This window comes from Scyliorhinus torazame, chromosome 2, assembly GCF_047496885.1.
Source record: "Scyliorhinus torazame isolate Kashiwa2021f chromosome 2, sScyTor2.1, whole genome shotgun sequence".
Lineage (NCBI taxonomy): Eukaryota > Metazoa > Chordata > Chondrichthyes > Carcharhiniformes > Scyliorhinidae > Scyliorhinus > Scyliorhinus torazame.
Genome location: NC_092708.1, coordinates 290,767,461 through 290,793,907, shown reverse-complemented (window position 1 = coordinate 290,793,907; position 26,447 = coordinate 290,767,461). Strand labels below are relative to the sequence as shown.

Sequence of the window (26,447 nt, the reverse complement as noted above, 5' to 3'; positions counted from 1 at the left end):
CTGTCAGAGTCAATGCTGGAAATTATTTTCACTGTATGCTAAGTAGTTAATAAATTCATTACTTGCTGTTCAAATAATCCCATGTATGTTTAATTCCTAGGCAACAGCACATCTGTCCCCCAGTTAAGAACTTCCTGTCTAGTTGGCTGTGCAGTGATGCAGGATAACCCAGATTGTCTTGTGCAGGCACAAGCTATCTCCTGCCTCCAGCAGTTGCATATGTTTGCACCACGTCATGTGAACCTTTCCAATCTTGTCCCTAGTTTATGTGTAAGTATGCCATATAGATATATCCATTTTATATTTGAATTTGGGTATCTGCAACTTGCATTGGTTAAAAATGTGCCATCTATAAATCTAAATTGGTTACTCCAATTGGTGTGGTTTAAACCTTAATCTATACAGCTTTTGTTTATTTTTAGGGATTTTAAGTTAATCATGCCAAGGCCAGATTAATACATGAACCAGAAGGGGCCCCTGATAAAACTGGCCCGAGCACAGAAAAACGGCATAAAACCACTCACCTAGTTTTATTTAAGCATAATCTGTTGCAAGATGTTAAAACGCTGGTTAGGCCCCAGTTGGAGTACTGTGTGCAGTTCTGATCACCACACTATAGAAAGGAAGTGATTGCACTAGAGAGGGTGCAGAGGAGATTCACCAGGATGTTGCTTGTGCTTGATCGCCTCAACTATCAAGAGATAGGCTGGGTTTGTTTTCCTTGGAGCAGAGAAGGCTGCGGGGGATCCTGATTGAGGTGTATAAAATAATGAGGGACATAGGGTGAGCAGGATTTAATGGAAAGGTCAGTAACCAGGGGGCATAGATTTGAGGTAGTGAGCAGGAGGTTTTGAGGAAATGTGAGGAAAAATGTTTTCACCCAGAGGATGGTTGGTATGTTGAACTCTCTGCCTGAAAGGGTGGTAGAGGCGAGACCCTCACAAATTTTAAGAAGTATTTAGATGAGCACTTGAAATGCCATTGCATACAAGGTTACAGACCAAGTGCTGGAAAACGGGATTAGAATAGTTTGGTGCTTGATGGTTGGCACGGATGTAATGGGCTGAAGGGCCTCTTTCCATGTTTTAAATCTCATGACTACTTTGTTTGTTAACACAGCTTGTAAACCGTATGATAAACTGTTTCTTGCATTTCACCATGCGTTTTTAACTTCGTGGGGTGGATTTTAAGGGAGAACCAAGAGGTCCTGGCACCATTACTGCTTCATCCGGACTTTGTGAAAGTATTTTTGTGATGGTGTGCAGACACCAGATCGTCAATCAGAGCACAGTGTGGTGTCAAGTTCTTGTTAGCATATTATAATTGGTACCAGTTTCCATTTTTTGAACAAATGTTCAACCAGGATGTGATTGTGACTGGTCTGTCATTTGTTCTTTTGTGCAGGAGATCCTATTGGATAATTCTGTTTGGGTAGGTTATTTCCCTCTTCCACCCATTTCCCACCTGCCACAACATTTCCCTCGCCCCTACACCCTCAAACAAGTGTTGGTTTCATTGTGTTTAAATACTTTTTTATATTGGTTTGTTTTTAGCTCTGACTCCAATAATCAATCTAACAACTTGGCTGGGCATGCAAATTAAATACAAACAAGCTGTGTGATGCAACTTCCCTACTGATAAAAACCCTTGGCTTACGTTTGACTTAATTTTCTAATGTACTTCCCTTACTTGACTAGCATCAATTGCATCTGCAGGCTGCACAGGTGGCAGCAGCCAGCATAGATTAATATGGCAAATGGTTTGGCTTTTTAAAAAATTATTTGCTTGATTGTGCAAGAAGCTCCCCAAAACCTTGAGATTGTCATGAGTGGAGTATGTATTTTAGCTGTTTGCGGATTTTCCTCACTAGAGCTTCTTTGAGTTTGAAACTAATTAACTCATATAATGTCAACTGATGTTGATTTTCACACACTAACCTGCAGAGCGAATGCGAAAGTTAAAGCCACAGAATTGCAGTTTACTTTAACTCTTAACTTTTGCTTGTTCTTTTGTGCTTGGTTGTAATTGTCAGCATTTCTTTATCTTTGCAGGTGAGTGCACTACTAAATTCTTATCTATTAGGTTTATAGTAAAAGCTTGATCTTTCAGCTGTTTAAAATCATTATTACCAGCTCTGAATGTCCTTGAGTGCAACTTGAAATGAATTGTTTTGACTTAAAATTCCAGCACAAGTAAATTGGTATACTTGCCGCTCATATTCAGTTACAGTCCAGAATTCAGCATGGAGTAATTTGGGGATGTTACACTGCACAAACTTGTATGAATTAAAAATTATCAATGTACTAATGATGACAATGGTGCTCAAATTGTAACAATATTCTGTTTAAATTTATATGCATTATATTTTTTTTACAGAAAGGGAATCTAGTTACAATCTTAATTACACGGTAGCACAGTGGTTAGCACTATTGCTTCACAGCTCCAGGGTCCCAGGTTCGATTCCCGGCTTGGGTCACTGTCTGTGTGGAGTCTGCTCGTTCTCCCTGTCTCTGCGTGGGTTTCCTCCCTGTGCTCTGGTTTCCTACACAAGTCCTGAAAGACGTGCTGTTAGGTAATGTGGACAATCTGAATTTTCCCTTTATGTACCCGAACAGGTGCCAGAATGTGGCGACTTGGGGATTTTCACAGTAACTTCATTGCAGTGTTAATGTAAGCCTACTTGTGACAATAAAGATTATTATTATTAATTTTATGCCAAGAGTGTACTGTTTCACACATCTTCATGATGCATCAGATACTCTTAGTTCAGTGCTTCATCGAAGCACACGGGTCAGACCGCCAAGTCCCATGATCAATCCGGCCTGCAGTCAATAAATTGGGGTCTGTGGGGAGATTACCATAGACAACAGTGGCTATGAACTGGAACGGAAAGAAAAAGAAAAAGCCAGAGTCTCTACTCTTGATGACTCTCCACCAATTCCTCACTGGAGGAGCTGTGATTTATCACCTTCAGGAAGAGCTAGGATTAAATGTTCATATAAATATAGTGTCAAGCCGCAGTTTGTTTCTTTACATTATCATAGGTCATTAGCCCAGGTTTTGATGACAAAATAACCATGAGTCTAATGAGTCAGTATTGTTAATATGCAAATTCCCCAGCAACCTGTGGTGAGGAAGAGATACCCTGCAATTGTAGTACAGTCTACACTGCTGCAATCTTATCTTTCTGGAAATGGCCCTCAGCCTGCCTGTGAGATTCATGGATTGGTGTATTTGCCCATTGATTTCCAGTTGAGCAACCTATAGAAAGTTAGGGCTGCTACTTAACAGGGTAAGTTGATTTTTGTTCCTGCAATGAGATGCAATCTCTAAGGAATCCATGCTCTCCTCCTTAGCCACTGAGGAACCGTAAATTAAGTTATGGAGAAAAAGAGCAATTTTGTTCACTAGAATTGGAGCAATACTTTAGAACGCTTGGTTAACTGAGAGTTGTACAACCCTCAAAAAGACATTGATTGGGACTGCTGAGTTTACATGTCTTACAGTTGTTGCAGGATTGCAATTCCACAGGGGCGTGCAGCACGGTGATGCAGTGGTTAGCACTGCTGCCTCATGGCACTGAGGACCCAGGTTCAATCCCGGTCCTGGGTCACTCTCCGTGTGGAGTTTGCACATTCTCCCTATGTCTGCGTAGGGGTCTCCCCCCACAACCCAAAGATGTGCAGGGTAGGTGGATTGGCCACACTAAATTTCCCCTTAATTGGAAAAAGAAATTGAGTACCTTAAATTTATACAAAAAAGGGGGAAAAAAGGATTGCAGTTCCACAGATGTTGAGCCTTTCTACATAGACTTGTGTGTTTATTTTTGTAAATTGGCCTCTTTTGTCATGTCCTTGTGCACATTGTGTACTCAACTCAATGAACAAGTACAGCTGTGGAAGAGAAGAATTGTACTCTTGCTTGTGATTATAGGAAAGATAAAGATAAGGTGATAACTTCTGGACTCCAGAGCTTTGTAACTGGGGGGTACTCCAAAGATGCACCGAGGACCCCTCTTTCGGAGTTCCCAGGTAAGGGTTGCACATGGGAAAAGTGCAAACGTCCAAGGAAAATTGTCTTGTGCTGGGAACCATTAGTTAGAATTAAAACCACTTCTAACTTCTGGGCAACTATTATACAGACCTACAGTGACCTTAATAGACTCCCACAAATCCCCAGGGTATGCCTGCCACTCCCTGACTGATTGTCACTCTGCAGAATTTCAGACCCACAGTGATCCAAGTATCCAGGAAATGTTCAGAAGGCTTTGTGAAGCTCCTCCTCTTCCTGTATTTGAAAAATGAACTGTATAGTAGTTTAATTTCCATGTTCTTGCATACGGTTATTCTTGTGCACAAGGTGTCTGATTTCTCCCTCTGTGCATCCCCTGTGATTTGCATTCTGTTATCACTTCTGCAAATCCAGCTTGAATTTGAGTAGATAAGATATACAAACATTTATCAAATAGTAATCACAAAATGATTGAATTCAATGTAGCGTTTACAAGGGAAAAGCATGATTCAGATACTAGAATTTTAGACTTGGGTAAGGCTGACAACAGGATGAGACAGAGACTGTCCACTGTAAACTGGGAAGATCTGGAATGGGTCAAACGAGTGAAGCTCTGTGGAGAATATTTAAAGAAACATTTAACGAAATACAGGGCGAGTATATATCCCTGAGAGGAAAAGGCTCAACTTCACAAAAAAAAAGCCATGGACGGCTAAAGAGGTTAGGGAGAGTATAAAACTATAAAGAAAGAGCTTACAAAAATGCAAAACAAAGCACAGATCCGGACGAATGGGATAGATACACAGATTAGCAAAGGGTCACAAAGCAGCTTATGAGAGCTGCTAAAATAGATTATGAAAGGAAACTTGCAAGGGGCATCAGGATCAACAAGAAGAAATGTCATAGTTATATAAAGTGAAAGCGGGTGGTCAAGAGCAATGAAGGCCCACTAAAAACTAAAAATAATTATAATCATCTTTATTAGTGTCACAAATAGGCTTACATTAACGGGTTTCTTCTGTTTTTTCAACATCTTCCTCCTTCCTTATTAACACTACAATGAAGTTACTGTGAAAATCCCCTAGTCGCCACACTCCGGTGCCGGTCCGGGTACACTGAAGCAGAATTCAGAATGTCCAATTCACCTAACAAGCACGTCTTTCTGGACTTGTGGGAGGAAACCGGAGCACCCGGAGGAAACCCACGCAGGCCTGGGTTGAGATATTGTCATTGATGAGGCAGACATGTTGAATAATTACTTTGCCTCAGTGTTTAGAGTTGGAAAGGAAACTTGCTGGATGTCTTGAATAAATTAATAGTCGACAGACGACAGGGGCTTAACTTAAGTGCAGCATTGGTAACTAGGAAATTAATGCAACTAAAGAGTGACAAATCCCCACGGTTTGACAGTTTCCATCCAAGGATGTTAAAGGAAGTAGGGGAGCACATTGTAGATGTCCTAGCTATAATCTTTCAGAGTTCCCTAGATTCAAGAGTAGTCCTTCTGGATTGGAAAATTGCACATGTCACTCCACTTTTTAAGAAGGGGGAAACCAGGAAATTAGCCTAGCGTCTGTGGTGGAGAAATTGCTGGAGTCGATAAACAGGAATGGAGTAACTGAACACCTCAAAATTTTGTTCAATCAGGGAGAGTTGGCATGGATTTGTGAAGTGAAGGTCATGCCTGACTCTTGTTGAATTTTTTGAAGAGGTAATGGACAGGGGAATGTCTATGGATGTTATTTATATAGACTTCCAGAAGGCATTTGATAAAATCCCACATACGAGACTGTTAACTAAGGTGGAAGCCCACGGAGTTTAGGGCAAATTATTGACAATGTCGGGAAATTGGTTGAGTGGCAAGCGACAGAGTGGGGATAATGGGTAAGAACTCTACTCTTAATTGGCATGAGGTGACTAGTGGTGTACCACAGGGCTCTGTGTTGCGGCCTCAATTATTCATATTATTCATTAATGATGGCATCGAAAGTCATATATCCAAATTTGCTGCTGATACAAAGTTAGGTGGCATTTTAAACAGTCACAATGATAACATAAAATTTCAAGGAGGTATTGACAGACTAGGTGAATGGGCAAAATTGTGGCAGATGGCATTCAATATAAGCAGTGTGAGGTTATCCATTTTGGACCCCAAAAAAATAGAGCCGAGCACTTTCGAAATGGAAAGAGGTTACATACAGTGGATATCCAAAGAAATTTGGGGATTTCAGGTACATGCCACGAACAAGTGCAGAAAATGATCAAAATGGCGAATGGACTGCTAGCCTTTATTTATGGAGGATTGGAATGTAAAGACAGAGGTTATGCTGCAGCTATACAAAACCCTGGTTAGACCCCACTAAGAGTACTGCGAGCAGATCTGGGCACCACACCTTGGAGGGAGTGAAAGATAGATTTACAAACATGATACCTGGACGACAGGGGTTGAAGTTACAAGGAGAGATTCCACAAATTATGCATGTTTTCACTAGAATTTAGAAGGTTATGGGTGATCTGATCAAAGTGTTCAAGATACTGACAGGTTAGATAAAGATAAACTATTTCCACTGGTCGGAGATTCTGAAACTAGGGGGCACAGTCTAAAAAGTAGGGCCACACAGTTCAGGAGAGCTGTTAAGAAGCACGGCTTCAATCAAAGGGTGGTAGAGGTTTGGAACTCTCTCCCACAAATAGCAGTTGAAGCTAGAGCTGTTGTTAATTCTAAATCTGAGGTGGATAGATTTTTGTCAAGCAAAGATATTAGGGATATGGGCCCAAGGCAGATATATGGAGTTAAACCATAGATCAGCCATGATCTCATTAAATGGCAGGACAGGCTCGAGGGACTGAATGGCCTTCTCCTATTCCTAATTAACAGATGGAAAGAATATAGTCTATTTATAATTGGATGTCGATGGACTTCCGGTGTCGGTCATGGGGTGAGTGGTCGCTTATTTGGTAGCTTCCGCTCGTGGTGGACCTTTGGGACCTTTTCCCCCGACTTATAAGGGATTTGATCGATAAAACAGGAGATTGGTGAGGTCGAAGAGAAGGATTCCCCACCAGTGTATGGATTCGTGGACCAGAGGTGGTCTGAAAAGGAGAGATTGTTGGTCAAAGAAGTGAGTGGAGTCTGCAGCACAGAAACGTGTGGTGGGGGGTCAGGGACTGGAATTGCCGGACCAGTGGCCAACAAAGCAGCTGGTGGTCTTTCTCCAGGAGAGCTTTCCTAAGCAAAGAAAAGAATACCTGGATCCGATTAAGACGGGGATTGACCGGGTGGAGCAGAGATTGGAAGCCCAGGGCCAGGCAATCCAGAAGGTGGAAGAGGCCGTTGCTGAGCATGATGACCAGCTAAACGCGATCGTGGCGAAGATGGGGCTGATGAAGGACTATCAGAAAAGGCTGCAAGAGAAAGGGGAGGATCTGGAGAACAGGTGGCACAGGCACAACCTGAGGATTGTTTGCCTCCCGGAGGGCAGGGGCATATTGGCGTGTATGTTCGAGAAGCTGCTGGGGGAAGGTGCGTTTACTCAGCCCTTGGAGGGGGACAGAGCGCATATGAGGAAGTCGCTGAAGAATGAGCCGCCGAGGGAGATGGTACGAATGCACCGGTTCCTGGAAAAGGAACAGATCTTGAGGTGGGCCAGGCAGACAAGGAGCTGCAAATGGGAAGATAACGAGCTGTGTATTTATCAGGACTTGAGTGCGGAACTGGCTAAAAGAAGGGCGAGTTTCAATAAAGTGAAGTCGACTCTCTTTAAGAAGGGGGTGAATTTCGGCATGCTGTACCCATCTCGTTTGTGGGTCACTTAGGAGGGCCAATAACTTTATTTCGGATCGCCGGATGAGGCGATGAACTTTGTTAACGCCAGGGGACTGGCAGGTGATGGAGGACATTGAACTTGGGGGCGTGTAATGGTGTTACTTTACTGCAAAATTTCTTTTCTTTTTTGGTTTTGTATGTATTGTTTTTGCACTAAGTTTGGGCCGTGGCTCAGTTTTGTACGCGGGTTAACTTTGTTCTTTTTTTTGTAAAATATTTTTATTCTCCATTTTCACATTTTCTTCAAAATTTACACCCCACCAACAAGCAGTAAACGGTAACAAATACAAAGTCAATTCCCTTATCAACAACAACGATCCCACCCTCCCACCACCCCAAACAACGACCCACCTGACAATATAAGCATCAAATAAAACAAACGGTGGGACAAACAAAGGAGAAAGAAAAAGGAATCCGAAATCGCCTATGGTCACTGTTGACCTATAGAGTCTCTTTCCCCCCCCCCCCCCCCCCCAACATTCAATGCCATCCAATCCCCAAAAGAGTACCGTAAATGACACCCATGCATTGCAGGCCCTCTTCTCTCTCTCTCTCTCTCTCTCTCTCTCTCTCTCCTCTCTCTCTCTCCCCCCCCCCCCCCCCCCCCCCTCCACTTCCTCTTACAAAACTCCTCCCCCCAACTTCTGTTTCTTCCCCCCCAACTTTTCACCCCGGCTGGACTCATCGGAACCTGCTCTGCCGGGCTCCGATGGCCGCAGCCACTCCCCCCACCTCTCTCCCGTTCACTGGCCGGCTTAAACCGGCCAGCGTGGAGGCCCCCACCCGGGTATCTTTCCCCCTTGCCCGGTCCCAAGAAAACCAAGAAATCCCCTTTAGCACACAAACCCCGCATACCCACCCAAGCCCCAAAGATCCATCCTTGCAAGTTAAAGTCCCATCTCTTCCCTTGTCCAAGTATATACAACGTTAGCTCATTTAGCACATACATCAGCTGCAGTGAAAGAAATAGTTACATGAGGCTACATCGGTGCATATCCACTTCTCAATTCAGCCACAGTCCTTCTGCCTTCGCAAACCCCTCCGCTGCTTCCGCCGTCCCGAAATAAAAGTCCTTGGATTTATAGGTCATCCTCAACTTAGCTGGGTATACTATGCCGCACTGCACCTTACTGATGTACAGTGCCTTCTCCACCCGGCTGAAGGCAGCCCGCCTCCTCGCCAGCTCCACCGTATAGTCCTGATATATGCGTATACCAGCTCCAGCCCACTGCACCACCCGCTTCTGCTTTGCCCACCACAGGACCTTCTCCTTCACACTACCTACGAAATCACAAAGTTACTACTCTTGGCGGCTTACTCTCCTTTGGTACAGGCCTCCACGACCGATGAGCCCGATCCAATTCATATCGGGAGGGATCATCCCCCTCCCCCAATAGCTTTGTCAACATCGTGGCAAAATGCTCAGTCGGCCTCGGGCCTTCCAATCCTTCGGGAAGACCCACAATCCTCAGATTCTGTCGCCTGGATCTGTTTTCCAAGTCGTCCATTTTGGCTCGCAGATCCTTGTTGATCTCTTATCACCTTCCGCATCTCCTTCCCCATCGAGGTAAGTTGATCACTGTGCTGCAATAATGTCTCTTCCACTTCAGTGCCTCGCCTTGCTCCCCCATCTCTGCCACTGCGCTCAATACTGCCGCCTTCACCGGGGCAATCGCCTCCTCCACGAGCACTTTCAATACCGCCCCCATCTCCTTCCTCATCGCCTCCATGTGCTTTGTGAACTGCCTTTCGAGTTCCGCGGCCATCACCGTAGTCACCTCTTCAGCCGTGGGCAATGCGGCCTCCCCTGGTGACCCAGCCTCCACTTTTCTTGCCGTCCCCGCTGTGACATTTCCACTCCCCGACGGACTTTCAGCTGCTTTTTTCACGGCCGTTTTTTTACTTGTTTTCGACATTTCCCTTCACTGTGCCTTCTCCCTGCTTTTGCCACCTCTGTTGCCCCTGGGATCAGGCGTTAAACCCCAAAAATGCCGTTCCCGAACAGTAGCCCTCCAATGTGCGGCTGCCTCCCACCCACCGTCACCGGAGGTCCAGGTTAACTTTGTTCTTAATGACGAGCTAGGAGGAGAGATAGAGGCGAGTCTATGGGCGGATGCCCTAAGCAGGGTTAATACCTCTTCATCATGTGCCAGGCTTAGCCTGATACAATTTAAGGTAGTCCACCGGGCACACATGACAGCGGCTAGGATGAGTAGGTTTTTCGGGGTAGAGGATAGGTGTGCGAGGTGCGTGGGAAACCCAGCAAATCATGGCCACATGTTTTGGGCATGCCCGAAACTTAAGAGGGTTTTGGCCGGGTTTTTCTAAGGCAATGTCCACAGTGCTAAAAACACGGGTGGTGCCGAGTCCGGAGGTGGCGATCTTTGGAGTGTCGGAAGAGCAGGGAGTGCAAGGGGCGAAAGAAGCTGACATCCTGGCCTTTGCCTCCCTGGTAGCCCGGAGACTGACCTTATTAATAACAACAAAGAACAAGAAATGTACAGCACAGGGACAGGCCCTTCGGCCCTCCAAGCCCATGCCGACCATGCTGCCCGACTAAACTACAATCTTCTACACTTCCTGGGTCCATATCCCTCTATTCCCATCCTATTCATGTATTTGTCAAGATGCCCCTTAAATGTCACTATCGTCCCTGCTTCCACCACCTCCTCCGGTAGCAAGTTCCAGGCACCCACTACCCTCTGCGTAAAAAACTTGCCTCGTACATCTACTCTAAACTTTGCCCCTCTCACCTTAAACCTATGCCCCCTAGTATTTGACCCCTCTACCCTGGGGAAAAGCCTCTGACTATCCACTCTGTCTATGCCCCTCATAATTTTGTATACCTCTATCAGGTCTCCCCTCAACCTCCTTCGTTCCAGTGAGAACAAACCGAGTTTATTCAACCGCTCCTCATAGCTAATGCCCTCCATACCAGGCAACATTCTGGTAAATCTCTTCTGCACCCTCTCTAAAGCCTCCACATCCTTCTGGTAGTGTGGCGACCAGAATTGAACACTATACTCCAAGTGTGGCCTAACTAAGGTTCTATACAGCTGCAACATGACTTGCCAATTCTTATACTCAATGCCCCGGCCAATGAAGGCAAGCATGCCGTATGCCTTCTTGACGACCTTCTCCACCTGTGTTGCCCCTTTCAATGACCTGTGGACCTGTACTCCTAGATCTCGTTGACTTTCAATACTCTTGAGGGTTCTACCATTCACTGTATATTCCCTACCTGCATTAGACCTTCCAAAATGCATTACCTCACATTTGTCCGGATTAAACTCCATCTGCCATCTCTCCACCCAAGTCTCCAAACAATCGAAATCCTGCTGTATCCTCCGACAGTCCTCATCGCTATCCGCAATTCCACCAACCTTTGTGTCGTCTGCAAACTTACTAATCAGACCAGTTACATTTTCCTCCAAATCATTTATATATACTACAAAGAGCAAAGGTCCCAGCACTGATCCCTGTGGAACACCACTGGTCACAGCCCTCCAATGAGAAAAGCATCCTTCCATTGCTACTCTCTGCCTTCTATGGCCTAGCCAGTTCTGTATCCACCTTGCCAGCTCACCCCTGGTCCCATGTGACTTCACCTTTTGTACTAGTCTACCATGAGGGACCTTGTCAAAGGCCTTACTGAAGTCCATATAGACAACATCCACTGCCCTACCTGCATCAATCATCTTAGTGACCTCCTCGAAAAACTCTATCAAGTTAGTGAGACACGACCTCCCCTTCACAAAACCGTGCTGCCTCTCACTAATACGTCCATTTGCTTCCAAATGGGAGTAGATCCTGTCTAGAAGAATTCTCTCCAGTAATTTCCCTACCACTGAAGTAAGGCTCACCGGCCTGTAGTTCCCGGGATTATCCTTGCTACCCTTCTTAAACAGAGGAACAACATTGGCTATTCTCCAGTCCTCCGGGACATCCCCTGAAGACAGCGAGGATCCAAAGATTTCTGTCAAGGCCTCAGCAATTTCCTCTCCAGCCTCCTTCAGTATTCTGGGGTAGATCCCATCAGGCCCTGGGGACTTATCTACCTTAATATTTTTTAAGACACCCAACACCTCGTCTTTTTGGATCTCAATGTGACCCAGGCTATCTACACACCCTTCTCCAGACTCAACATCTACCGATTTCTTCTCTTTGGTGAATACTGATGCAAAGTATTCATTTAGTACCTCGCCCATTTCCTCTGGCTCCACACATAGATTCCCTTGCCTATCCTTCAGTGGGCCAACCCTTTCCCTGGCTACCCTCTTGCTTTTTATGTACGTGTAAAAAGCCTTGGGATTTTCCTTAACCCTATTTGCCAATGACTTTTCGTGACCCCTTCTAGCCCTCCTGACTCCTTGCTTAAGTTCCTTCCTACTTTCCTTATATTCCACGCAGGCTTCGTCTGTTCCCAGCCTTTTAGCCCTGACAAATGCCTCCTTTTTCTTTTTGACGAGGCCTACAATATCTCTCATCATCCAAGGTTCCCGAAAATTGCCGTATTTATCTTTCTTCCTCACAGGAACATGCCGGTCCTGAATTCCTTTCAACTGACACTTGAAAGCCTCCCACATGTCAGATGTTGATTTGCCCTCAAACATCCCCTACCAATCTATGTTCTTCAGTTCCCGCCTAATATTGTTATAATTAGCCTTCCCCCAATTTAGCACATTCATCCTAGGACCACTCTTATCCTTGTCCACCAGTACTTTAAAACTTACTGAATTGTGGTCACTGTTACCGAACTGCTCCCCTACTGAAACATCTACCACCTGGCCGGGCTCATTCCCCAATACCAGGTCCAGTACCGCCCCTTCCCTAGTTGGACTGTCTACATATTGTTTTAAGAAGCCCTCCTGGATGCTCCTTACAAACTCCGCCCCGTCTAAGCCCCTGGCACTAAGTGAGTCCCAGTCAATATTGGGGAAGTTGAAGTCTCCCATCACCACAACCATGTTGTTTTTACTCTTTTCCAAAATCTGTCTACCTATCTGCTCCTCTATCTCCCGCTGGCTGTTGGGAGGCCTGTAGTAAACCCCCAACATTGTGACTGCACCCTTCTTATTCCTGATCTCTACCCATATAGCCTCACTGCCCTCTGAGGTGTCCTCTCGCAGTACAGCTGTGATATTCTCCCAAACCAGTAGCGCAACTCCGCCTCCCCTTTTGCATCCCCCTCTATCCCTCCTGAAACATCTAAATCCTGGAACGTTTAGCTGCCAATCCTGCCCTTCCCTCAACCAGGTCTCTGTAATGGCAACAACATCATAGTTCCAAGTACTAATCCAAGCTCTAAATTCATCTGCCTTACCCGTAATACTTCTTGCATTAAAACATATGCACTTCAGGCCACCAGACCCGCTGTGTTCAGCAACTTCTCCCTGTCTGCTCTGCCTCAGAGCCACACTGTCCCTATTCCCTAGTTCTCCCTCAATGCTCTCACCTTCTGACCTATTGCTCCCGTGCCCACCCCCCTGCCATACTAGTTTAAACCCTCCCGTGTGACACTGGCAAACCTCGCGGCCAGGATATTTATGCCTCTCCGGTTTAGATGCAACCCGTCCTTCTTATACAGGTCACACCTGCCCCGGAAGAGCTCCCAGTGGTCCAGATAATGGAAACCCTCCCTCCTACACCAGCTGTTTAGCCACGTGTTTAGCTGCTCTATCTTCCTATTTCTAGCCTCACTGGCACGTGGCACAGGGAGTAATCCCGAGATTACAACCCTTGAGGTCCTGTCTTTTAACTTTCTGCCTAGCTCCCTGAACTCCTGCTGCAGGACCTCATGCCCCTTCCTGCCTATGTCGTTAGTACCAATATGTACAACGACCTCTGCCTGTTTGCCCTCCCCCTTCAGGATGCCCTCTACCCGTTCGGAGACATCCTGGACCCTGGCACCAGGGAGGCAACATACCATCCTGGAGTCTCTTTCACGTCCACAGAAGCGCCTATCTGTGCCCCTGACTATAGAGTCCCCTATTACTATTACTCTTCTGCGCTTTGACCCTCCCTTCTGAACATCAGAGCCAGCCGTGGTGCCACTGCTCTGGCTACTGCTGTTTTCCCCTGATAGGCTATCCCCCCCGACAGTATCCAAAGGGGTACATCTGTTCGAGAGGGGGACAACCACAGGGGATTCCTGCACTGACTGCCTGCCCTTTCTGGTGGTCACCCATTTCTCTGCCTGCACCTTGGGTGTGACCACATTTACATAACTGCGATCTATGACGCTTTCCGCCACCTGCATGCTCCTAAGTGCATCCAATTGCTGCTCCAACCGAACCATGCGGTCCCTAATGTGGAGGGACTCGAAGCCCCCGAGTGTAGAGACCTGGGTTAGTGACATGGCTGGGTTTCTCAGTCTCAAGTAAATAAAGCTCGCCTTAAGAGGGTCAATGGTTGGATTCACCCTGAGGTGGCAGCCGTTCGTCGACTTTCTCGGGGAAAATCACATGGAACGTGAGAGGGCTGCATGGGCCGGTAGAGGGCTCGCGTGTTCACACATTTGAAGAGTTTGAAGGTGGACGTAGCAATGCTACACGAGACACACCTGAGGGTAGTGGATCAGACTAGGCTGAGGAAGGGGTTGGTCAGGTAGGTATTTCACTCGGGGCTGGACTCTAAAACTAGAGGGGTAGCGATCTTGATCAATAAGTGGGTGTCATTTGAATTAGAGAGCATAGTGGCAGACTTGCGGGGTAGGTACGTTATGGTGAGTGGGAAGCTGGAGAGGATGCCAATGGTATTAGTGAATATCTATGCACCAAACTAGGATGACATGGTGTTTATGAGGCGGGTGCTGGGGAAGATTCAGGACCTGGACTCACATAGACTGATTATGTAGGGGGGTCTTTAACACGGTTATGGAACCCAAGGTTGGATCAGTCGTGTTAGAGGACAGGGAGGGTGCCAGCCGTGACGAAGGAATGAAAGGGGTTATGGAACAGATGGGGGCGGGAAGCAGATCCGTGGAGTTTCGGACGACCAAGAGCAAAGGAGTTTTCTTTTTTCTCCCATGTACACGAAGTGTACTCCCGGATTGATTTTTTTCGTTTTGAACAGCGCTTTGCTGGCGGGGGTGGTAGGTGCCGGGTATTTGGCGATTGTTGTATCGGACCACACCCCACACTGGGTTGATTTACGGGTGAGCAAGGAGGGGGTCAGCACCCGCAATGGAGATTGGATGTAGGACTGTTAGCGGATGAGGAAGTGTGCGAGCGATTGAGGGAGGCCATCCAGAATTATTTAGAGATAAATGACAGGGGAGGTTTCGGCAGCAACAGTATGGGAGGTGCTGAAGGCAGTAGTTAGTGGGGAGAGCTGATTTTGATACGGGCTCATAGGGAGAAGGTGGAGCGGGCAGAGATGGATACGCTGGTTAGGGAGATACTCCAGGTGGATAGAAGGTACTCGGAAGCCCCAGAGGCAGGGCTGTTGAAGGAGCGGCAGAAGCTGCAGGTGGAGTTTGGTCTGATATCCACAGGGAAGGCGGTGGGGCAGGGAATTTTACAGTCGGTTGTATGAGTCGGAGCCCCCAGCTGGGATGGAGGGAATGAGGCAGTTCTTGGAGGGGTTGGAGTTTCCGAAGGTGGAGGAAGGGTTGGTGGAGGGGCTGGAGCACCGATCGGGCTTGTTGAAGTAGTAGAGGGATGGGAGGCCATGCAGTCGGGCAAGGCCCTGGGACCGGACGGCTACCCAGTGGAATTGTATAAGTAGTTTTTTGTGATGCTGGGTCCGCTGCTGGTGAAGGCATTTAATGAGGCTAGGGAGAGGAGTGTTCTTCCCCCAACAATGTTACAGACTTCGATCTCATTAATCTTGAAGCGGGAGAAGGACCCGGAACAATGCGGGTTATACAATCTCCCTACTAAATGTTGATGCTAAATTGCTGGCCAAGATTTTGGCCTCGAGAATAGAGGAATGTGTACTGGGGGTGATAGGGGAGGACCAGGTGGGATTTGTCAAAGGCAGGCAGTTAACGGCCAACATTAGAAAGCTCTTGAATGTAATCATGATGCCCCCCGAGGGAAGGGATGTGGAGGTAGTAGTTGCTATGGATGCGGAGAAGGCCTTTGACCGGGTGGAGTGGAATTATTTGTGGGAGGCCCTGGGACAGTTTGGGTTTAGGCAGGGCTTTGTTGACTGGGTCCGGTTGCTGTACCAGGCATCGGTGGCGGGTGTGCGGGTGAACAGGGTGAGTTCGAACTACTTCAGACTGCATCGGGGGACAAGACAGGGAAGTCCACTCTCCCCACTGTTGTTTGCCTTGGCTATAGAGCCATTGGCGATGGCGCTGAGAGCATCAAAGGACTGGAAGGGGGCGGGGTGGAGGGGGCGGGGTGGAGCACAGGGTCACGTTGTATGTAGATAACCTACTCCGATATATTTCTGACCCGTTAGGGCAGCACGGTAGCACAAATGGATAGCGTTGTGGCTTCACAGCGCCAGGGTCCCAGGTTCAATTCCCCGCTGTGTCACTGTCTGTGCGGAATCTGCACGTTCTCCCCGTGTCTGTGTGGGTTTCCTCCGGGTGCTCCGGTTTCCTCCCACAGTCCAAAGACGTGCAGGTTAGGTGGATTGGCCATGATAAATTGCCCTTAGTGACCAAAAAGATTAGGAGGGGTTATTGGGTTACGGGGATAGGGTGGAAGTGAAGGCCTAAGTTGGTCGGTGCAGACTCGATGGACCGAATGGCCGCCTTCTGCACTGTATGTTCTATGTTAGGGGGGATAGAACATAGAACAGTACAGCACAGTACAGGCCCTTCAGCCCATGATGTTGTGCCGACCATTTATCCTAATCTAAGATCAACCTAATCTACACCCCTTTAATTTACTGCTGTCCATGTGCCTGTCTAAGAATCACTTAAATGTCCCTAATGACTCTGACTCCACCATCTCTGCTGGCAGTCCTTTCCACACACCCACCACTCTCTGTAAAGAACCTACCTCTGACATCTCCCCAATAACTTCCTCCAATCACCTGAAAATTATGTCCCTTCGTGATAGCCATTTCCACCCTGGGGAAAAGTCTCTGGCTATCCACTCTATCCATGCCTCTCATCACCTTGTACACCTCTATCAAGTCACCTTTCTGCCTTCTTCGTTCCATTGAGAAAAGCCCTAGCTCCCTCAACCTTTCTTCATAAGACATGCCCTCCAGTCCAGGCAGCATCCTGGTAAATCTCCTCTGTACCCTCTCCAAAACATCCACACCCTACCTATAATGAGGCGACCAGAACTGGACACAATATTCCAAGTGTGGTCTAACTAGAGTTTTATAAAGCTGCAGTGAAACCTCGCGGCTCTTAAACTCAATGTTAATGAAAGCCAACACACCATATGCCTTCTAAACAACCCTATCAAACTGGGTGGCAACTTTGAGGGATCTATGTACGTGGTCCCCAAGATCCCTCTGTTCCTCCACACTTCCAAGAATCCTGCCTTTAACCCTATATTCAGCATTCCAATTCGACCTTCCAAAATGAATCACTTCACATTTATCAATGTTGAACTCCATCTGCCACTTCCCAGCCCAGCTCTGGAGTCTGTCAATCTCCTGTTGTAACCTGCAACAACCCTCAACACTATCTACAACTCCCCAAATCTTTGTGTCATCGGCAAACTTACTAACCCACCCTTCCACTTCCTCATCCAAGTCATTTATAAAAACCACAAAGAGCAGAGGTCCCAGAAGAGATCCTTGCGGGACACCACTGGTCACCGACCTCCAGGCGGAATACTTCCCATCCACTACCACTCGCTGTCTTCTTTCAGCCAGCCAATTCTGTATCCAGACAGCCAAATTTCCCTGGGAGAGATATGCGTGCCTAAGGGGAATTTGGCCGGTTTTCGGGGTATAAATTGAACATGGGTAAGAGTGAGGTTTTTGTGATCCAGGCCAGGGGGCAGGAGAGGAGGCTTGGGGAGTTGCTGTTTAAAGTGGTGGGAGGATGTTTTTGATATTTGGGAATCCAGGTGGCACAGGGATGGGGGCAGTTGCATAAATTAAATCTGGCCGGTTAGTTGAGCAAATGAAGGAGGTGGGACATGCGCCCATTGTCATGGACGGGTAGGGTACAGACCGTAAAGATGACAGTTCTCCCGTGATTTTTGTTCGTGTTCCAGTGTCTCCCTATTTTCATACCATAAGGCCTTTTTTAAGCCGGTTGATGCGGTGATCTCTGGGTTTGTGTGGGCGGGTAAAACCCTGCGAGTAAGGAAAGTGCTGCTGGAGCGGAGCCGAGTTGTTGGGAGGGGGGTGGGGGGTGGGGGGGATTTTGGGTGGGGGGGGGGGATTTTGGGGGGATGGGGGGATTTGGGGGGGGGGGGGATTATGGGGGGATTTTGGGGGGGGGGATTTTGGGTGGGGGGGGGATTTTGGGGGGATGGGGGGATTTTGGGGGGGGGGATTTTGGGTGGGGAGGGGGGATGGGGAGGGGGGATTGGGCAGGGGGATGGCCCTGCCGAAGTTTAGGAACTATTACTGGGCGGCAAATATAGCCATGATCAGGAAGTGGGTAGTGGGGGAGGGGTCGGTGTTGGAGTGGGTAGAGGCAGCATCATGTAGGGGCACAAGTTTAGGAGCACTGGTTCTTGCCGGCCCGGTACTCTACGAGCCCGGTGGTAGTGGCAGCTCTGAGAGTTTGGGGGCAGCGGCGGCAGCATATGGGAGTAGAGGGAACATTGGTGTGTGCTATTTGTGGCAATCACCAGTTTGTCCCAGAGAGGTTAGATGAAGAATTTCGAAGGTGGCAGAGAGCAGGTATTGAGAGGCTGAGGGATCGGTTTATTGATGGGAGCTTTCCTTGTTTGGAGGATCTGGAGGAGGAGTTCGAATTGCCGGGTGGGAATGTTTTTTTAAATCTGCAATTGAGGGTTTCGGCCTTTCCGCTTCTACAGCCACACGGGATACAGGACAAGGTAGTTTCTAAAACGGGGGTCGGGGAGGGTAAAGTATCGGAAATCTATAAAGAATATACAATGGGAGGGAACCCAGATAGGGGAGTTCAAGTGTAAATGGGAGGATGAGTTTGGAAAGGAGTTGGAAGCGGGCCTGTGGGAGTGCCCTGAGCAGAGACAACACGTCCTCATCATGTGCCAGGCTCAGCCTGATGCAATTTAAGGTGGTTCACCGGGCACACATGAGATGGCCCGGATGAACAGGTTTTTTGGGGTAGAGGACAGGTACGTGAGGTGTGCAGGAGGGCCCGCAAATCATGTCTACATGTTTTGGGCATGTCCCGAAGCTTGGGAGTTCTGGCAGGGATTTGCAGATGTCATGTCCACAGTGCTAAAAACGAGGGTGGCACCGAGTCCAGGGGTGGCAATTTCTGGAGTGTCGGAAGACCCGGAAGTCCAGGAGGCGAGAGAACCTGACATTTAGTTTTTTGCCTCCTTGGTAGCCCGGAGATGGGTCTTATTGGCATGGAGGGACTCGAAGCCCCGAAATCGGGGGGGGTATGGGTTCGCAACATGGCTGGGTTTCTCAGGCTTGAGAAAATCAAGTTCGCCCGAAGAGGATCAGTGTTAGGGTTTGTTCGGAGGTTGCAGCCGTTTATCGACTTCTTCGGGGAAACTAAACCGTTGGCAGATACAACAAGGGGAGGGGGGGGGTTCGGGTATAAAGGGGGTAGGGGGTGTTAGTTTAGTTTAGTTTAGGCGGGAACAGCGTGAAGCGACGGAGGGACTTGGGGAGTGTGCGTATAAGCCAAGTTGGCGGGATATGGTTGTTGGTTGGGGGGGTGTTACGCACTGAATTATGTTTACATTTGTATTTGTATCTTTTATTGTGATAAAACCATAAATGCCTTTATAAAATGTTTGTTAAAGAAAATAAGTAATTGGATGTGGATTATTAGTAGATTTCTATGAAACTTACTTAACAGTAAATCTTGATTATACATCAGTATAACCTACCGATCGTAATAGACCTGAGTGTGTATTTGATTCCAGTATTTTGTTTTGTTTCTTGTGTAAGAGGAGAAACTTTATATGTAGAAAACATATTGTATTATCTCTGCCCAAGGTTGACCTTTTTCACTGTAGATCGTTTTCGTCTTTTAGGTAAACCTCTGTAGTTCACACCTGTTGTTGAGACGTGCTGTGATTGCATGCCTACGTCAACTTGCGCAGAGGGAAGCTGCTGAGGTGCTGGAACATGCCATGGCTCTGGCCAAGGAATCCAGTAAGCTTGGTACGTTATGATCTTCGTATGCATTCAATCCCAATAAAAGCAAACTCTGAATGCATCAGTTTTCAGATCATCAGTATTTAACCAACCTGCTAAAAGGTGAGAAAGCACCTCCTTGAACTGTAAATAATTGGACACCAAGTACTTGTGGTGAAAGGGTTAAGTATGGTTACTGAAGGCAAGGTCAAAGTACATGTTTGAGAAGATTGTTGAAAGAGGACAAAGAAGCAGAAAGGAAGAGGGGTTGCAGTGCAATGCACCCATTAAGGTGTAACCCAATGACTTTGATTCCTGCTAAACATAGAAAATTAAATATTTGTATCCATTTTACTCGATATCAAACCTTGCTGTACTACAGTAGTCACAGTCAATATTGTCCCAACGTTGCAAATAGTTTCTTGAACAACAGTAATTGTTTATCCCAAAGGTTTGGCTGTAATATAAGAACAGGTGACATTTGTGTAATATATTCATGATATTACAAATTAATTTCTATTGTTGCATAAACCAGAAGATGTGACGGCACGGTAGTTAGCACTGCTGCCTATGGCGCTGAGGACCCGGGTTTGATCCTGGCCCCGGGTCACTCTCTGTGTGAACTTTGCACATTCTCCCCGTGTCTGCCTGGGTTTTGCTCCGACAACCCAAAGATGTGCAGGTTAGGTGAATTGGCCATGCTAAATTGCCCCTTAATTGAAAAAAAAGAATTGGGTACTCTAAATTTATTTTTAAAAAACAGAAGATGGTGCTTCAATTTATTAGAAATGGAATGTACTAGGTGGTGCAGTGGTTAGCACTACTGCCTCACTGCGCTGAGGACCCGGGTTCGAACCCGGCCCTGGGTCCCTGTCCATGTGTCGTTTGCACATTCTCCACATGTCTGCGTGGGTCTCACCCCCACAACCCAAAGATGTGCAGGGTAGGTGGATTGACCATGCTAAATTGCCCCTTCATTGGAGTAAAAAAACATTTCTACTGTTATATTCCAGGAAGCCACTTGGTGCACGATAGACCGAAAGAAGCTATTTGTAGAGTTGGACACACATGCACCTCTAACAACCACAGTTTCATTTAGTGTCTATTATAAGAGCGTGAGTGAATCCCTAGTTAATGTCCACTACTGCCTGCAATTAAGTACAATTAATAGCGACTGAATGGGTTCCACTGGAAATTTTACTTCTGTTTAATCTTTGCAATAGCATGTCAAGGAGAGAGTAAAATTCCCTTATGTTGCCAACTTCAAAAAAGCTGAGGGAGCCATTCTGCCCCAGTCCCAAGTGTTTAGTGGCAAACTTCTGCGTATTGGTGACATGCTGAATCAGCAGTATTTTTAGTGCTATAGTTGTGCAATGATAGCAAATGAAGAATAAAGCATTCTCCTTAATGCCACATCATAATCATCTAATTGAGTTTTTAAAATATTAAAACTAATCAAAAGTCTAGTATGCTTCAGGAATGTTATGCAATGCAATATTTATATTTATATTTAGCTGGGGAAGTTCCAAAATTAGTTGTTGGGGATTTATTTATCACCTTTTTTCTTTGCAAAGTTAAAATGAGGTAACCTGAGTACTGGAGTCCTGCTGTATTAACTGTCAACCAGAAAATGTGGCTGTGGACAAGAATGCTGACCATGTATTTATTTTCAGATGTTAATATTAGTGAAACTGGCCTGGAAGGAGCACTTTTTGGTTTACTGGACAGAGAATCAGATCAACAACTTTGTCGAGACATTCGGGAAACTCTGAGCCATATCCTTTCATCCATGGCTGTTGAAAAACTTTCTCACTGGTTAAAGTTATGCAATGATGTTTTATCTGCCTCAGCTGGTGAGTTCAAGTCTTTAATATGGGAAATGTGTCAATCTCCTGTCAAGCATGGGAAATTGGGCCATGGAAGATTTTTTTAGTCTCTTTCCTCCTTGTTGAATTCCACCCGCTAAAGACCATTTCTGTCTGAGTGGATTAATCGGTGAGATCTTGTGTTGCATTTACCCACATAGATCTGTAGCCAAGTAGTCAGAACTCTGGGAGCAACATGGGGACATCTTCCAGATGTTACCTTCCTCATTTTTCCATTCTCTGGGTGTCATGCGGTAAAAGCAGGCAGTGACAGATACCCAGGTGAACCAATTAACATACAGAACAGAACACGACCAATCACAAGACAAAACACCAAAGGGGGGCTTCCAACTATAAAACACACGAGGCATCAGCACTCTGTCTCTTTCCACTGGTGACAACTGTAGTGACAGTCAGGGTGTACAAATCATTCAACACCTTCAGAGCTAGCCTGGTCTAGATAGTTAGAGTTAGTACACTTAGAGTAGTAGAGAGTCAACCCACAGGCAGCTGTGTGCTTCGTTACTGAAGTTCAATAAATCTTATATTGAACCAACACCACGTTTGGTGTATACTTGATCAGTTAACTGCATCGTGTGCAGTCCGTGTTAGCCCAGGGTGAACAACACGACACTGGGGAAGTATATTAAACCAGAATTATTGTCTCACTGTGATGGCATGCTGAGTTTGTAAACTCAGTTTGTGACTTATGAGGGTGCATGTGGATTCCACCACTCCAGAGCAACTGTTGAGCATGACTCCATTTTAAAATCTGATGAAAATTTTGCCGATTTTTTTTTTTTTTTTTGCATTATTTTTGTGCAATTATTTATTTTCAATACGAATGTTAATGATCTTTTCAAAGAATATATAAATTCTGATAATTTGTGCTCAAGATTTCACCACAGCACCTGTGGACACTACTCAGGAAGAGGAGGAAGATGGGGGAGATGATGATTCAATATTTACCTCAAGAAAAGATGATCAATTCCACCCAATCATCAAACCACGCTGGCCTACAAGGGTATTTGCAGCAGAATGTGTATGTCGAATTATCATGCAGTGTGAGAACATAGATGTTGCTCATTTTGACATGACCATGGCTCAAGAAAGGAAACTGAAACATCCTAAAAGTAAGTGGTTGTGTGTGTGTTGTTGGGGGGGGGGGGGGGGGAGAAATCTGGCAAATGGAGCAGAATGTGGGAAGTGTAAAATTGTCCATTTTGGCAGGGGAATAAAAACATATTTTGTAAATAATCAGAGATTGCAGAGGGGCAGCACGGTAGCATTGTGAATAGCACAATTGCTTCACAGCTCCAGGGTCCCAGGTTCGATTCCGGCTTGGGTCACTGTCTGTGTGGAGTCTGGACATCCTTCCCGTGTGTGCGTGGGTTTCCTCCGGGTGCTCCGGTTTCCTCCCACAGTCCAAAGATGTGCAGGTTAGGTGGATTGGCCATGCTAAATTGCCCTTCGTGTCCAAAATTGCCCTCAGTGTTGGGTGGGGTTACTGGGTTATGGGGATGAGGTGGAGATGTTGACCTTGGGTAAGGTGCTCTTTCCAAGAGCCGGTGCAGACTCGATGGACCGAATGGCCTCCTTCTGCACTGTAAATTCTATGATAATCTATGATATGCAGAGGGATATGGGTGCCCAAATGCATGAATCACAAAGGGCTAGTTTACAGGTACAGCAAGTAATTAGGAAAGGTAGTAGAATGTTATTGAATATAAAAGTAGGGAGATTATGTTTTGCTTGGACTGGGCACTTGATCGCCTGATTTAAAAAGGCTGTGAATGCATTGGAAGCAGTTCAAAAAAGGTTTAACAGACTCATTTTTTTAAAAAAAATGTTTATTAAGAATTTTTTAACAACATTTTCAACCATACAAACAAACCCCCCCCCCCCCCCCGTAACAAAAAGAAAAGAAAACTCGCATAGCAAGACATAAACATGGCAAATCAATATGATACAGATCTTTGTACATTGGATTCCTCCCGTGCATATCAGCTTTCCAGATCATTTATGTATTTTCTTGCTCAGATGCCCCCCAGAAAAAAAACCCTTCCCTGTCCCTCCCTCTTTCCCCCCCCCCCCCAAAAGAGATGTCCTCCGTGTCGTCGTCCCCGCCCCCTGGGTTGCTGCTGCTGTCGACCGAACTTCATCTAATGCTCCGCGAGATAGCCTAGGAACGGACGGTTGCCAGCGCCTGGAGAACCCCTGCACAGACCCTCTCAGGGCAAACTTTATCCTCTCCAACTTGATAAACCCTGCCATGACATTTATCCAGGCTTCCACACTGGGGGGGCTTCGCATCTTTCCACACTAACAAGATCCTTCGCCGGGCTACCAGGGACGCAAAGGCCAGAATGCCGGCCTCTTTCGCCTCCTGCACTCCCGGCTCGTCCGCTACTCCAAATAATGCTAGCCCCCAACTTGGCTTGACCTGGACTTTCACCACCTTAGATATAGTTCTCGCAACTCCCCTCCAGAACCCATCCAGTGCCGGGCACGACCAAAACAGTTTGGCGCGGTTCGCCGGGCTTCCTGAGCACCTCCCGCATCTGTCCTCCACCCCAAAGAACCTACTCAGCCTCGCCCCCGTCATATGCGCTCTGTGAACAACCTTAAATTGTATCAGGCTAAGCCTGGCACACACAGAAGAGGAATTAACCCTACTTAGGGCATCAGCCCACAGACCTTCCTCAATCTCCTCCCCCAGCTCCTCTTCCCATTTACCCTTCAGCTCCTCTACCAAAGCCTCCCCCTCTTCTTTCATCTCCTGGTATATCGCCATCACCTTGCCCTCTCCGACCCATACGTCCGAAATCACCCTGTCTTGAATCCCCTGTGCCGGGAGCAGCGGGAATTCCCTCACCTGCCGCCTCACAAACGCCCTCACTTGCATGTACCTGAAAGCGTTTCCCGGGGGTAGTCCAAACTTCTCCTCCAGCGCCCCTAAGCTCGCAAACGTCCCATCGATGAACAGGTCCCCCATTTAATGTTTACAGGAGGGCTTTTTGGAACAGCTTGTGATGGAGCCCACGAGGGGACAGGCCATTCTGGACTTAGTGTTATGTAATGAGCCAGACTTGATTAAAGATCTTAAAGTAAGGGAGCACTTAGGAGGCAGTGATCATAATATGGTCGAATTCAATCTCCAATTTGAAAGAAAGAAGGTAGAATCAGATATAAAGGTGTTACAGTTAAATAAAGGTAACTACAGGGGCATGAGGGAGGAACTGACGAAAATCGACTGGGAGCAGAGCCGAGTGGGAAAGACAGTAGAACAGCAATGGCAGGAGTTTCTGGGAGTAATTGAGGACACAGTACAGAGGTTCATCCCAAAGAAAAGAAAGGTTATCAGAGGGGGGATTAGGCAGCCATGGCTGACAAAGGAAGTTAGGGAATGTATCAAAGCAAAAGAGAAAGCCTATAATGTGGCAAAGAGTAAGTCAGAAGATTGGGAAGGCCACAAAAACAAACTGAGGATAACAAAGAGAGAGATAAGGAAAGAGAGGATCAAATTTGAAGGTAGGCTAGCCAGTAACATTGGGAATGATAGTAAAAGTTTATTTAAATACATTAAAAACAAACGGGAGGCAAAAGTAGACATTGGGCCGCTCCAAAATGACGCTGGTAATTTTGTGATGGGAGACAAGGAAATAGCCGAGGAACTGAATAAGTACTTTGCCTCAGTCTTCACAGTAGAAGACATGAGTAATATCCCAACAATTCCGGAGAGTCGGGACAGAGTTGAATATGGTAGCCATCACAAAGGAGAAAGTGCTAGAGAAACTAAGAGGTCTAAAAATTGATAAATCTCCGGGCCCAGATGGGCTACATCCTAGAGTTCTAAAGGAGATAGCTGATGCAATAGTGGAGGCGTTAGTTATGATCTTTCAAAAGTCACTGGAGTCAGGGAAAGTCCCAGAGAATTGGAAAATCGCTGTTGTAACCCCCCTGTTCAAGAAGGGAACAAGGAAAAAGATGGAAAATTATAGGCCAATTAGCCTAACCTCGGTTGTTGGCAAGATTCTAGAATCCATTGTTAAGGATGAGATTTCTAAATTCTTGGAAGTGCAGGGTCGGTTTAGGACAAGTCCGCATGGATTTAGTAAGGGGAGGTCTTGCCTGACAAACCTGTTCGAGTTCTTTGAAGAGATAACAAATAGGTTAGACCAAGGAGAGCCAATGGATGTTATCTATCTTGACTTCCAAAAGGCCTTTGATAAGGTGCCTCACGGGAGACTGCTGAGTAAAATAAAGGCCCATAGTATTCGAGGCAAGGTACTAACATGGATTGACGACTGGCTGTCAGGCAGAAGGCAGAAAGTTGGGATAAAAGGTTCTTTTTCGGAATGGCAACCGGTGAGAAGTGGTGTCCCGCAGGGTTCAGTGTTGGGGCCACAGCTGTTCTCTTTATATATTAACGATCTAGATGACGGGACTGAGGGCATTCTGGCTAAGTTTGCCGATGATACAAAGATAGGTGGAGGGGCAGGTAGTATGGAGGAGGTGGGGAGGCTGCAAGAAAGATTTAGACAGTTTAGGAGAGTGGACAAAGA

At 46.6% G+C, this 26,447-nt stretch overlaps 1 protein-coding gene across 5 annotated transcripts in view; it reads left to right on the top strand.

The window, feature by feature from the left end:
* heatr5a (HEAT repeat containing 5a) overlaps positions 1-26,447 on the top strand; it is a 344,658-nt gene that overhangs the window by 204,510 nt on the left and 113,701 nt on the right. For 4 of the 5 annotated variants that reach the window (XM_072488279.1, XM_072488289.1, XM_072488306.1 and 1 more), the window contains 5 exons: positions 101-270; positions 1,405-1,431; positions 19,915-20,044; positions 21,691-21,870; positions 22,779-23,015. In XM_072488279.1, the coding sequence (XP_072344380.1) occupies positions 101-270; positions 1,405-1,431; positions 19,915-20,044; positions 21,691-21,870; positions 22,779-23,015 (744 nt within the window). The remainder of the gene's footprint in view (positions 1-100; positions 271-1,404; positions 1,432-19,914; positions 20,045-21,690; positions 21,871-22,778; positions 23,016-26,447) is intronic. The other variant, XM_072488316.1, reaches the window with a different exon arrangement.